General features: G+C 42.3%; 2 protein-coding genes across 3 annotated transcripts in view; one reads left to right on the forward strand and one right to left on the reverse strand.

Moving 5' to 3' along the window:
• Positions 1-7436, forward strand: part of DYTN (dystrotelin) — a 22180-nt gene extending 14744 nt beyond the window's left edge. The window contains 1 exon segment of the mRNA XM_080600453.1: positions 6420-7436. The gene's annotated coding sequence lies outside the window, so the exon portion shown is untranslated.
• Positions 14-14307, reverse strand: FAM237A (family with sequence similarity 237 member A). 2 transcript variants are annotated; one of them, XM_080600527.1, is made up of 3 exons: positions 12363-14299; positions 9302-9720; positions 14-5226 (listed from the first exon to the last, which is right to left on the reverse strand). In XM_080600527.1, the coding sequence occupies exons 2-3, from the start codon at positions 9711-9713 to the stop codon at positions 5087-5089; spliced, it is 552 nt and encodes a 183-aa protein (XP_080456653.1). In that variant the 5' UTR covers positions 9714-9720; positions 12363-14299; the 3' UTR covers positions 14-5086. The 2 variants fall into 2 exon arrangements, 1 of the variants encoding a protein (XP_080456653.1); XR_013953802.1 differs by having other exon boundaries at positions 5114-5226; positions 8604-9720; positions 12363-14307.

The following is a 14307-nucleotide window of genomic DNA, read 5'->3' on the forward strand; positions in this document are numbered from 1 at the left end:
CCATGTCAGACACTTCAAAGTATCTCAAATATTGCACTGTAATAACTAATCATAACAGATTTCTGCATTTACTGATTTCACCAGGAACCATAAAAAGTGTTAGAGAATAAGGTTCCCTTTCTATTAGTGTTTTCTAGCTCATGTGTAGTAGGTGTAGGGGCAACTGATTTAAAAAAAAATAGTATGTCTTCATTAATGCTACACTGGCATTCACAACTGTCCTGTACTCTTTTTTTCACTGCTATTTAACTGATAATGGCTTGTATTTCAGAAACTTTTTTTTTCTATAAGAGACAGCTTGAGTCAGTTGATTTCAATGCTGTGTTTTCTATCACGTCACTTTTTCTTAGTCTGACTGGAAGGAATAAATTCTTAACTATCAGACTTCTCAATGCTTGATTCTTAGATAGTCACATTTTTCCAAACTGATAAATCCATGATTAATGGAAAAGATTATTTGCACATTTAGAGGAATTTAATTGCTTTAGAGGAGCCTTTACATTATTGATTAATATATATATTGGTGTAGAATGGTTAATAAGAATATCATGCTTAGTATAGAATGGTTATTAGGAATACAATATTACCTGCAGCATCAAAAATGTGTGAGAAGTCATTTTTTGTTGGTTGCTAGCACTGTAAATCTAAAACTTCAAAAGTATTAAAAATACTTACCAAGCCTGTACACATACGTACGGGCATATATACACATATAAAAACATACATACTATGTGGAAGTTTGGAAATAGATATCTGGCTGTAGGTAGCAGATTGCACTTTTTGAAGTTAAGAAATCATCTATTAGGCATCAGCAGCAAGCAGTCTGGGATTTGAAGAGAAAGAAAGGTACCGGACAAAAGAAACTTTGCATACTGTTTTGGTCCATTCATCCTACCGTATCTTATCTATCTTGGTGATGGGTGAGTGAAAGCCTTGGAAAGAACTTAGATTATAGTTAGGAGAAAAATATTAGGTGTTCATTGCTTTCCTTTCATCACTTCTTGTTGGCTGCTTGTTTTACAGCAGTGCAACACCAGTGATTTCAGTGAGATACTCTGGTATAATCTGTAATGATGGAGAGTGTCCTCAATTGCATATTGTCTTAGAGACAGCAGTTCTGAAGGTTGAGATAAGGGGTGAAGATGGGGCGTGCTGAAGATTTGTATATTATTATTAGATGTTTTACTTCTTTGTATAAACTAGGCAATATGAACTCATGGCAAATTTGCCAAGTGGAATTCCTCAATAGTGCAAATGATTACCCATTTCTCCCTCTTAAGCTGTTGATGTGCCATGGTTGAGTTACTTCATAGGAACTGCTGTATCTCTTCATAATGACAGCAGCAAGGAAAACATTTTTTTCTGATAGTGCACAAAAGTATTTTAAAGATCTGAGAAATGGAAATGATTCAGAACCACTTCAGAGAGAGAAATTGTACTATCATCATGGTTCTGCAGAAGGTGCACAAAAAGTAGTGAATGAATATGTGCACGTGGGCTCAAAAACACTCATGGTTCGAGAACAATTTGCATGTTTTTAAGGATTCTAGTTGAGTCATTGGAACTACTCCAGCTTGCCAAGAGAGAAAAGACTCCTAATTTTTACAGGAATTTGTCTGTGATTACTAAGAAAACAAATTTAGTTTGGGTGAAAGCAAAATATTTTTGGAAACTGTTGGGGTAAAAAAACAGGTAAATTATATATTCTGGTGCTTAGCTTCATGTATAATATGATGCAATAGGAAATGCAATAGGAAAAAGGCTGATGAAAAGTGTAGTGCTGAAGAAAAGCTGCTCAACAGACCACTTAATTTTCCACAAATGTTTTCCTTCTCTTCAATTTTTCATAACAAATTATAATCACCAAGATAAAGGAACTGTTTGGCTCTTATTAAAATGGCTAGAAGTCTTGTTTTCTTTTAGTAACACCTCAGCCACCTTCTTGAAAGACATTACACTATGGCAGTGGTGGTAAGGAACATTCCTGGTTCTTTCTGCTAGTTTAAATCACAGAAACCCTTGATTACATATAATGCAAACATCCAAGAATTACAGCAACAAAGAGTGGTATGCAACTGAAAGCTAACAAGCATTTTTTCTCTAGCAGATGAAGGGTGAAGAGGATGAAAGGTAAAGAAAATAATTGAGGGAGAAGGATCTCAGAAAACAGGAAATAGATAGTGATGAGTTCGCTAGGAGGTGCATATATCCACATTATCACATGAATAGAATGTAGTGTGAAATAGAAGCTTAGTAGCTTTTGCAGTATACCAGTGCCAAGAGAAAAACAATGATCCAAGGAATGTAACTGATGGTTATGAGAAGATATGCAGCAGCTTCTGATGAGGCTTTGAATACCCTTCAGAGCAGGAGCATCTGAATTAAAATTGGTTGGAAACAGTGACAGTTGACAAATACTGGTTTGGTCAGATGCAGTATGGGACAGGTATGGAACACAAATGCTTATAGATAGATATGCCTGAACCTCCTAGTATTTAACTCTTATTTTATGGCAGCAGGTAAGACTCAGGGAAGTGTTTTCCCACATCAATAAGCAGCTATTTAGCTGCTAGTTTTCTGTAAGATGAAAGGGGTCAAGTCTCAAGACCTTTATTTTGTTGTCACTCGGTCCAGCTGACAGTGAAGCAATCTCAGTCAGAAGCATTCATCCCATCCTTCTCCTGTCACATTCAGGCTGAGAAACAGCAAGCCAAGAGCAGTATCTGCAAAAACAATCCTGGCTCATCCCAGTTTCTGCAACAGAGTTCACAGGGGAGAGTGATAGGAGGCAATATCCTGTCTTTAACCACAGGACAATTTTGAATTATTCTTTTGAGACTGTACAGCAAACCTTGCATCTCATACTGAGAGCACTTGCTTTTTCTTAACACAGCCACCCTAGAAGGCCCCAGTTTATAGTGAGGGTATCGAAAGCAAACAGCATCATCTGGTTGTGTTTTTATGCCAAACTGTTAAGACCTGAATAAAAATAAGTAAGACCTATGTTGTAAAACAATTTTAGCTCCAAGTCCTTCAGAGAGAAGAAAATATGTGAGGTAAGAGTTCCCTTACGAATTTTATCACATGCAAGTTTACATACAATTGCATCCCCTTTTTGATTTCAACACAATTAAAAACAACAGGTTGTCTCCTTTACATGAGCAATTTCCAAACATTCTCCATAGGGTGGCCTATGCTAAAGATTCGTCTGTTTTCCTAGTCTTTCCTCCACATACTAATCCTTCCCTGCCCATTTCCTCAAAGGCCAAATGATGCTACAGCCTGTTAATTAAGGAACTTGCTGAAGCAGAGCAGTATTGCAAATATGTTTAAGCTAAACATAAGCTTGGCCAGCAGTGGTATTTCTCCATTTCTGTTGCTGTCTGACAGAAGGAAGAAGGCTGCCAACAGCCCTTTTCTAGGGATCCTGTTGTTGTAGGAAGAGAATATCAAGATTGGAAGCACTAGCGTCTTCCCAAAGGGCTCTGTGGAAGAGTCTAACAGTACCTGTTCAGATTGTCTGTTTTTGTGTTTTGTAGAGTTTGAGAGCATACGGGAAGAGATAACATCCTTTAGTACAATACCAATCCTACTTGACTGGCATCCAGCCCCTATCATACTCTGTTGTTAGTCTTAGTAGCTATAGGGACTGTGGGTGAAGACTCTCTCTCATGTTAATACAAAGCTGTGCATAATGGGGCTTTTAGATATATTAATATAATTTAGATAATTAACAACAGTAGAACAAGAGTGAGCAGAACTCTCGTAACAATGCCCTTGCCTCCCTCCCACATGGTAGCTGAACAGTCTTGTAGGCAGTGGCTGTAGGCAGGGATGTGCTCCTGTACTCATACTGCTTTAGTGTCCTCATTTCAACATTTAAATAGTTTGTTGCATGCTTAACTTTAAGCACAAATTTGATTACATTTAAATTGATAGGCTTCTTGAGGTTTGCCATCTGCTTTCATTAGATCAGGATTTCACCCAGTGGGACTATGTTTAAGTTTTGTTTTGTTCGGGCCCAGTGACCATTTCAAGATTTCATTTAAACATTTTACTACTCAGACCTATTTCTGCAACATGCTGCACACCCAAAATGCTTCTGCAAATGAGGTTTTCTTTGGACATTTTGAAACTAAACAAATAAATGAATTGCCACATGCTCAAGGAAAGAAACTTTGAATGAGCAACTAAATGGACTTGCCCTGGAAAGCTGAATTTTGTGTTTGTGTTCAAATTGCTTTCATTGCCAGGCAATGAAAGTAATTCATCAAAGCATCAAATGTTACATGCCCCAAGTTTTGTTGCATTAAGTTTATATCAAATTGCCTATTAGAGTTATCAATAACAGTCAGAGAAAACTTGGTCACAAAGAGCTTGCAAACTAAAAAAGAAGCAAATTCAAGTTGTGTATGAGAATTGTGAATTGTTCTGATTACATACTCTGAGAGAATATGGAACATTTTAAAAGCACTTTTATAAATAAAAATCTGGGGGAAATACCATAAAGAGGTTCTGTGAAAACAGAGGAGCTGGTAACACCTGTTAACATTTTTATTTTTGGTGGTAAACTGAAAAGATTTTTGGAAGATATTTTTAATATAAAAATACATACTACTTTAGCAGGATGGTGTCTTTCAGCAACAGTTGATTTGCATGTGTATATAACTGCACTCAGTAAAACATCACCACCTCAGCTCAAATCCTGTCCTGAAGCTGGTGGAGGTTTATGGCAACTTTCTGCTCTGTTTGTCTATATGTTGTTGGAGGATCAGTTGTTTCCTGTTTTGGCACCCAAAAGGTAATGGTTTGAGTAGGTCACATGCATTACAAAAAGCCTGATATACATACAGATTAAAGTAGGCAACTGCTTATAAACCATGCAGTTTATTAAGGAGACTAAATTCATAGGCAGTGTAAAAAACAAACAAAAATAACAAACACACAAAGTTAATCAGAAATACAGTGCTCATGGTGGAAGAATGGCTACAACTATGTAAATTAACATCACTGAGGATTAAAATGCAAAAATCCAAGAGAAACAGTTCAAAAAAAATCTACAGATTGAGATCTTGAAGTAAATGTGTCATTTCCTCTTTTTCCCTAGCTCTCCAATGATTCTTCCAAGTAATGTAGATCTACTCTTACGCACGTGTATATTTATTAAATCTTCAAACATGTCTTTCTTCTTCAGAACTGGTGACCTCTGAATATGAGAAAATGTCCCTGAAAAGTGACACAAAAACACATATAAGTAATTAATTTCCAAATGACAGAGCCTCAGTTTCCCACATCCGTGCTTCCCCCATCTTTAGCTGCTACTGTCTCTATTTTATCAGCAGTAAATGTCTGTCATGGCCCCAGACCTCTTGTTTTGATGATAAGCTATATCCTTCCATTTGCAAGTTGTCTTTCATTGACAAATACTCTGGTCTTTCCCCCCATCACAGACCTTTTCCTTTTCCTTTTCCTTCAGCCTTCCTATAAAACTTTTCCACATGTAATTAGTGGGGTCAGAACATTCGTCTGTTGGAGTCTGCTCAGTCTTACAGACTTAGTTGCTTATCATTGTCTTTGCACAGTGAATGAGATCTCCCACACCATTTAGCAGCATGTTGGGTATTTCCTTGAGGAACTCTATGGGATATTTTCTTAGCAATTTGCCTTCTCAAAAAGTAACATTTTAACAGAGTGTATGTTTAATTACCAGACTAAAAAAGCTTAATACAGCAGCCTTTGCCCTACAACCCTCCTTGGCACCCTGCAGCCCTGGCAGAATTGAGACAGCAAGTTGTATCTTATCCCTGGCAGCTGGGCCATATGCAAGAGCTGATCTGAGCCCAGTTACCTGCATCTGTGAGGGGAGGAGTGTACAGCTGTTGCCACTCTTAGGGGGGAGACTGCTGGGGGAGGAGGAGAGAGGTAGAAAAGAGGTAGAGGGTTTTTTGTATTTGTACTCTTCAAATATTAATGCTAGGGTTGTGGTATGTGTCTTCTGGAGAAGGATCTTCTACAATTACTCTTCAGGAAGATTTGCTGTGAGTACAAAAGTTGTGTTTTCCTTGTGTTTTTTAAGTCTTATTTTGGCTTGTTGAGAGTTGTTAAAGCTATGATGTATCTATTTACTCCGTTGTGATATATTAGAAGTGCTTTTTTGAAACCTGCTTTTTCACAGTGTTTAAGGTCTGGTAGGGGAAAGGAATGGATGACTAAAGATGCTTTGGTCGGGTAACTGTAAAGGACTCTTCCCCACTTGTCTCAATCTAAAGCTGACTAGTACTTCTCTGCAGGCTGTCTAGGGGATTAAACATATTGTTGTACTGCTAGGTTAAGTAGGGTGTCAGTGGCTGGAAGCAGTTTGTCAAGTAACTTGTATAGTAGTTCTGATTTTGTTGTTATGTTTTTCATGGATTGTGTAGAGCTTGAAGAATATCTTCGGACCTGTTGGTAACTACAATCAGGAGCCTAGCAGGACTATATTGATTTAGAAAACAGCGTTTGAAGCCATAAGTCTGGACCTGGGATACTTCTACCACTGTTTTGGTGTACAGTCAGACAACCTTGTTTCCTTAAAATGCCAAGTCTGGGAAACTGTGGAGGTGTTTCTTAGGTGTGACAGGATAGTTCTGTTCAGTACTATCTAGAAGCTTTACCAAGGACTACTGTTTGTTGTTGTTTTTTGTTGGGTTGGTTTGGTTGAATTTTGCTTGGAGGGTTTTTACATTTTTCTTAGACAAGCTCAGTTTCTGCTGCTCGGTTATCACAATGACCTCATGGGATTTATCCTTTAGTTCTGAAATCTGACGCTGTTGTAATAAATGCTGCTTTTAAAGTATTATTATTATGTCCAGATCTGTCTTGATTTTCTATTCGGTATGCTTAAGGAACTACGGTGAATGCAGCTTATAGATCATCCCTGATTTGTGACATCTTGACATTCAAACAAATTGCAATTGTTGTAAATATTTAAAAGGAATAAGATAAAAAAAACTTCAGATAAAGATGTTATGAACAGTTGTAGAAGTAACTGTATAAAGAAAAAAAATAATTGCTTTACCGTTTTACTCCTTTAAAACAAGCCTACTGAAAACTATTTGGACCTGCCCATGTAGATGTGGAATAGGAATAGAATATCAGGTCACTTAAATGCTGTTAATGTTTCTCTCTGGGCTAAGAAAACAGGCTTGTACATCTATTCATGCTTAAGAAGCAGTAATTCCATTCCTCATTGTCTGCTAGGATGTGATTTCTATCTGCAATTACTAACAATTGATTTCTGCTTTCACTGACTAAACAAGGCAGTAAGGTCAAGGGTTACCAAGATTAAGCAGCTGGCTTTGTTAAGAAACTGGGAGACTTGGATAGGAGGTTACATAGTTCCTCCAAGAAATAAAGTGTAGTCTGTCACTGCTATAAGCTGCCTGCGACCAACTGATGTTAATCAAAGGTACAGAGAAACCAGATGAGCTGATTGCAATTCACCAAACAGACGTAAAAGGGGGGGGGGGGGGGTTGGAAATCCTTGTTTCTCTTAAAGTGAGAATAAGTAGTAGCGTCTTAATCTCTGCGTGTGGGAGTAAACAAAAGTCAGTATTAATCACAAAACAAAAAAAATGGTACTTTGAAACATCGTGTTTTGACTTTTAATCTTGACTATTAGTCTTGAAGATAAATTGTTTGTTTAGGAAAATCACTGTGTGATATGGATGTGAAGAACTAGTTGCAAACAAAAGGCTTAGATGGAATTTAGACAGCAACATTTGAAGCTATATTTTTGAGGGGGGGGAAGAAAAGTGTCTGGTGCTTTAGCATGGTGGTCCTCTTAGCTTTTGATATTACTTCTGGCTCATGTGTGTAAAGCTGTGTTCTGCTCGCACCCAGAAGTGCGTTAGCCTGGTCAAGACTGAGCAGTTTATTGCCTTTGTGATATCTAAGGCCATTTTAAAATGCATCTGGGGTGGTTTGTTCAGTTTAGAATCTGTCACTGCATGAGTTCCTTTTCAGTCTGGGAGATTGATTCAAGTACAACTCCTAGCTTGATGGCTAAAATACTCTGCAGAGAATGGGTGTAAGGACCTCTTGATCCTTCCTATTGAGTCCTGTCTTCCAATGCACACAAAAAAATCAGATTTATGGGTAATAGCTGGACTGTCCAAAGATATAGTGTCCCCAGGGCAGACAAATCCTGAGTTCATGTCCCTTCTTCAGAGACACCCTGATGGGTAACTGCCCAGAGGGGTTCTTCAATATTCCACACTGTCCCCCAAATCCTAATAACTGAAGCTCTTATCTAGGAAGTAGAGATAAGGGTCTGAATCCTTTCAAGTGGAAAGGCAGTTCTACCGTTTGTCCATAGGCCCTATGCACTAAACTGTTGGTGATGGCAGCAGCACTCCTACCTTTCCATCAAAGCATAGCACTTGCCTCTTTTTGAAAGAGGATATTCTCCAGGGAAGGATGCATTGCTGGTAGCAGGGTTAGGACTGAAGCCTTGGAGAAGACTAAGATTTAGGAAAAGCTATGCTATATCTTCCTGCTGGGAATGGGGAGGCTAAGTGACGTGCTACCTTTTGTACATCCTGCTGTGAAGTACCAGCTCTCACCTTACTGCGTGTGGAGATGCTTTAAGTCTATGTATTCTGCTCTGGGGCAGGGAACCTGGAAGTGAGGAACTGCAGCATGTAGTTTCATAGATCCCGTTCTTCTTCTTGAATCCATAGCTGTGCCTGAAACTATGTTTGCACCTGAGTTGTTTGTGTGTTGGACTAAGTTAACAGAACTAGGAACCATCTAGTGGTTGACTACCAGATGGCAATTAAACATATCCTTACTCTTCTGCTGAAAGAGTGCCACGCTCCCCTGTGGCACTGGTGTGACTGTTCCTGGGTTAATGCAGTCCTCAGAATGGGGGGAATTTGGAACTAGCCTGTCCATGGCACAACAGTGGTTAAATTGTTGGTGTTGAAGAATATCTCTTGTATGTTCAGCTGCTGAGCTGTCGTATTTGTTTGAATCCTTCTGTGTTTAACTTTCTACTCCTGCTGCCTCTCCTGCTCCTTCCACACCCCCCCCCCCCCCCCCCCAAAAAAAAAAAGACTTAAAAGCTGTCATTAGAGTTCATGTTATTTGGAGGTCAAAGTTTTTACTGCAGTCTCTTTGAACATTAACATGAGTTCTGTACTGGACTGTCTGGCACTAACTTTCAGTGCTGTTACCACATAGTACGATAAGCCTGTGTCTCCCTCCTTTCCTACTAGGGTCTATTTATTGCATATGAGATGTATATTAAATGAGTAGTAACCTTGGTTTCTCTTTGTGTACTGGGAATGTAGAGTAGTGATCTTCTGCTCAGCTTCTGTAAGCTGCCTTCTTCCTAGGCCATGGGTTCTGGAGAGCACACAGTCCACATAGATATCCCAGAAGAGCTGAGCCAGGTCCCAGAACAGAGCCCCATGTTTCAAGTTCTCTGATGATTTCAGGAAGATCATGAAGTCCCAAAAGCCACTGACAGAGTCAGAAATACGAGGCTTCCTCATTTCCAGTAAGACAGCTGAGGAGGATTCCCAGCATTGAGGGTCTGCTTGCCCAAGAGCCAGTGGATCAATTTGGCTGTGGCAGAGGAAAGGTGTCACACAGAACACTCCCATGATTAGCAGAGAGCAGGTGAGCCTCATGTTGTAGTGGATTCTCCTCCCTCTGTTACCAAGATCCATTGTGTTACTGAAACATAACAAAACCAAAATAAGCTGAAAAATTGTTCCCGCGTCACTGTTAGATGCAGGAAAAAGACCCTAGCATCTTAAATTATGTAGAAGGCACTAGATGATGATATTTGTTTCTCTGTTATTTAAAAATCCATGTATGTTTTCTTGCATGTGTGAATATAAATACAGTGGAATTGCATTATCCTGTGCAGCAGAAGGGTGTGTTAAAAATTGGTGGTCATCCTCAGATCCATATGATGAATTCCTTTATCTGGAAGTTCATATTGAAAATTTTTTGGCCTTTTTTGATTTGCAGATTCTTAAACTTTTCCAGTAAAGATCCATTCTTTTTTACAGAAAACTTAACCCTTTTGAAAGTCTTGCTTTTCCCCAAATTTTATGAGACCTTTAAAATACTCTGCATACTCCAGGGATCTTCAGGCAGCAAAGAGAAAACTATTTGTTGAAAGTATGTTCTAACAAATTAATGGTAGCTTGCAAAATCATCCATTGACCAGGAGTGTTTTACCTGCTAAAATGCAGAACAATTCTGAAAAGGGGGTATAACAAAGCCACAGCATAACAGCTGTATTGTACAGCATGTATATGTGCACATATATAAATGTATGGAAGCTTATCAGAGATCACTGACAATAGGCTGTTATGTTAACATTGTGAAACTTGGTAAGTAGCTGCAAAGGGAGAAATCCTGAGAATAATAACCTCTGGGGGACAGAAAGGCTCAGTTGTCTCAGTCAGATTTAATTTCTAGTACATGTTGTGTATTTTCTAGTATGTTTCTAGTATTTGTAGTATATTTCCAATACATCTTTCTGATGTGGAACAGTTTGGGGATTTATTTTTAGTCTAGATCATGGTGTGTGGAGAACCTCCCATTTGTAGAAATCAGAGACATCCAAAATCAGCTTTTAGGACAAACAATTCTGTTTAAAAAGCAACAGCTCAGCACATGTGTTGGGGTTGTTTTGTGTGTGTGTGTCCTCTTTTTGAGGAAAAAGCTACCTCTCTTAATTAGACTATCTTAATAAGCAACTGGCTTTTCATGTAGAAAGCCTCCTCCATGAGTGCTCATCAAGAGCAAAAGCAATGTCTCTGCTATGTGATGAAAAACGTCAAAGGCAGGAGTAAGTGTGTGTGCAGAGGTACTGTGTGTGAAATGTAGCCCAGCCACAGCCAGTGTGTAAGACCAGGGAGCACTAGGCTGCTTTTACGAGCGTATTTCATTGCAGTTTTAAAGAACTTTTTGGGGATTGTAGTTCTCACAGTGATATTCTTATCTGGCCCCCTATGTAGCTACATGGTCAAGTTTTAGGAACATTTTGGAGGCTTTTGACTGTAAAGCAGTTTGAGAGTAAAGTCTGTATTCAGTCTGAATTAGGATCCCGTGAGGAATGTTGGCTTGACAGCCTTGGATCTGAGCCTCACATTTCATGAAGAGGGACAGCACGCCCTTCCCACGCTGCTCTGCCTAGTGGGCTGTCACTTATGGCAGCAGTGGTAGTAATGGGGCTGTCCTCGTGCTGCTATCAGGATCTCCAGAAGCATTGTTCTTCTGCACCCTGCTGCTGAAGGCAGGCTTTGATTGCTCTCTGAGAGGCAAAGCTGAAGCCCTCCTGTGGGTCACTGTCCCGTTCCTCCTGGCTGGTGCATCACAGCCCTATGCTGGGCAGCAGGCAGCTGTGCATAGATGCTGGGCAACGTGCACCTACATCTGCTTACCTTGACTCTTTCAAGGGGTGTAACTAACTCTGTTTAGCAAGCTTATAGTCTTCAAAACAACCTGGCAATCTCAGATAGGATCATAGGGGTGGGAGGGAACCCAAACAAATAGTTCGAACTAAGGAGTTTAGTAAAACTGGGGTTTAAGGAGGGTTCTGTCACTTGGGCGGGGGTTAGTTGGTTTCCACTGGTTAACAGCTGAACTGGTTACTTTGCTTTCTTTGCCTCCCCAGCCCCCTTTTGGAAACTTCCTAAGTTGCAAAACTGGGTAAGACAGGGAGGAGGGATTCTGGACCTGTCAGAGGGGTGGATGGAGGGGCTGCTGCTGGCGGGACATAATAAGAGAGTCTGTCCTGCTTTAGGCACTGCTCGGGGCCAGCAGCCACGACCGCTGGTCCTTACAGTCTGCTTGAACACGGGGAGCACTTTGCTCAAGTCTTCTGCAAGCTTCGGGATTTGTTTCAGTGGTCAAGAGCCGGGGGAATGCCCAGGAAATCTCGGTTTCCATTAGTGCCCTACTTGTGCTCGTGGTGAATGCTTCCATTGAATTCCACCCCTCACACTCCAGATCATAGGGTCAATCCCTTCATAAATTGAAGTTCTTTTGTGTGTGTGCGCGTGTTATTTGCACCTTGTGGCTCCGATTCTTTTCCCTCGCTGCTCTTTGACCCCCCCATCCCTCCTCCCGTAACGAGCGGCGCCGTGCCGCAAAGCGCGAACCCCAAAAGTTCACCGCCCGCTCCTCGCCGCAGCCACCGGTGCCCAGCCCTCCCCCGCCGCGGCCGGCCCCAGGGTGCCCTCGGGGGGTGCCTTCCGGGAGCAGCCCCGCGCCGCACCGCGGCTCCCCCGAGGCGCCGGGCACCGCCGCCCCCGGCCCGCTCCGTCCCTCCCTCCGGCCCTTGGCCCACAGCACCTTACCTCGGCGCTGCGGCGTGCAGGGCGGGCCGGGCAGGGCAGGGCGCTCTCCGCGCCCGCCGCCGCCGCCGCGCTCCTTAAGAAGCCGGGGCGGGCAGCCCCGCTTAGTTTCTACGTCAGGGCTCGGGGAGCAGCCCCCGGCGCTACCTGCCTCCCGCCCCGCTTCCCTCGGCGGAGCTGCCCCCGCTGCGAGGCGTGCCCCGCTCCTCTGCCCCCTGCGGAGCTCCCCAGTCCCCTCCCGGGGGCTCGTCCGGCGCCGAGGGGCCGTCGGTGGCAGAGGAGCCGGCCCCTCGCCCGCTCTGCTAGCAGCGTGCCGCTGAGGGGGTCAGGGTAAAAGCAAGTCCCCGTGCTGGAGCTCCGGGATCCGGACCAGGCTCGGCCACCTGGCACCGTCCTTGCTGTGCTTGGTTGCTGGAGGTGTCTCCTTTCTGTCCTCCACTCTTCCCTCTCCCCTGGAGAAGGCGTCTGTGGGGCAAAACAAGGGGTATTCACTGGTCAGGCTTCAGCCCATACAGCAGCAGCAGGTCCAGCTCTGCTGGCCAGTGAGGTGGAGACCCAGAAAAGAGCCTGGTGCAGGAATTAACTTCAGCTGTGGGGCTGAGCTGTTAATTGCAGCTCAATTCACACAAGTCAAGGCAAAGGAGAGCCACCTGCGGGGGGGCTGTGTGCCTTCCAAAAGGGCTACATTTCTCCCACAGAAAATTAACATGGTCTGTTACTCTTGCACTTCCTCTCTGTGAGGTTCTTTGCTGCATCTCCTTTCCACTGCCAGCCACTTGAAATGGCTGCGAAACTTTGATGCATGTGCCAGAATAGGCCATGCTAGTAGGGAAAAGTGAAAAGGCCCGTGCTCAGCTCTGCAAGTGGCAACTCACCCTGTGCTCAGTGTGCCTGCTGTAGCCACCCCATGGCATGCATAAATCATGAAACCAACCTGAAGAGCTGGGGCTCCAGGAACAGGCTGCTAACCAGTGTCCAGCACACATTTTTTTAACAGTAGCTATTTGAAGCAAATAGGGCAGATGAGACCATTCTTCATAACTCTGTAGTCTGCAGGCCAAATTACGTAGCACATTGCTCTGCTGAGCGCCTGAATTCAGTGCAGCTGCGCCAGTTCATACCAGCTGGGAAGTAGCCCCTCTTTTTTTTCTTTCTTTTCAAGACTAATTTGCAGTTCCCTTCTGTCTTTGCACTTCTAACTGTAATCCTTTCTCCATGAGGTAACTCTGCTTTGTAGTATCAGGCTTTTCTTTGTTAAAGTCAGTGGGACCACACTAGCGGGTCTGCTGACAAGTTGGCCTAAAACACTGATTTTTCTGTTAGCTATCTGTATCTTTTTAACTTACATCTTCCTGTGAGCTCGGTCCATGTAAATGGAGAAGCATATTCTTTTCCTAACCCATGATCTTAAAATGTACCCATGGCAGTAAACAGTTATTCTTTTCTTCTGATGCTTTATTTCTGATTGCCAATGAGCAGTCCATATAAAAGTGTGTTTTGTGTCTGTAGTACTACTTTATAACAAAAGCAAAAGGAACTTAGGGGGAATGAGAGAGCATCTGACCCGAATCAATAGGTAACTCTGTTTTAGGGCTTTGGCAAGTTCGCAGATGTTCCATTTATTCCTCAAGAAGCGTGGGGTTGGGAATGGTGAGCACCAACTGCAGACAGAGACTGCAGGAGGAACTGAAGAGTGCAATGGCTTGCCTGTGAAACATGGCAGAGCGAAGCCTTGTTCCATGTAGGAACTCCAACATTTTTTCTTTGTACTAACAAACACGGGCTATTCCAGTACCCTGCCTTCTCCCAGGCTCTAGGACTAAAAGGATACTTGTTTTTTAAGTCACCTCCTTAGGAGCTGATTTTGGGCCCTTGTGCTATCAGGAGTGCCCTTAGCAAGTGGAATAGTTTCTATAATAGTTATAGCAATGAGTAACCAGCCTGCTTC

The sequence above is a fragment of the Anser brachyrhynchus genome, assembly GCF_964034855.1.
Source record: "Anser brachyrhynchus genome assembly, chromosome: 7".
Lineage (NCBI taxonomy): Eukaryota > Metazoa > Chordata > Aves > Anseriformes > Anatidae > Anser > Anser brachyrhynchus.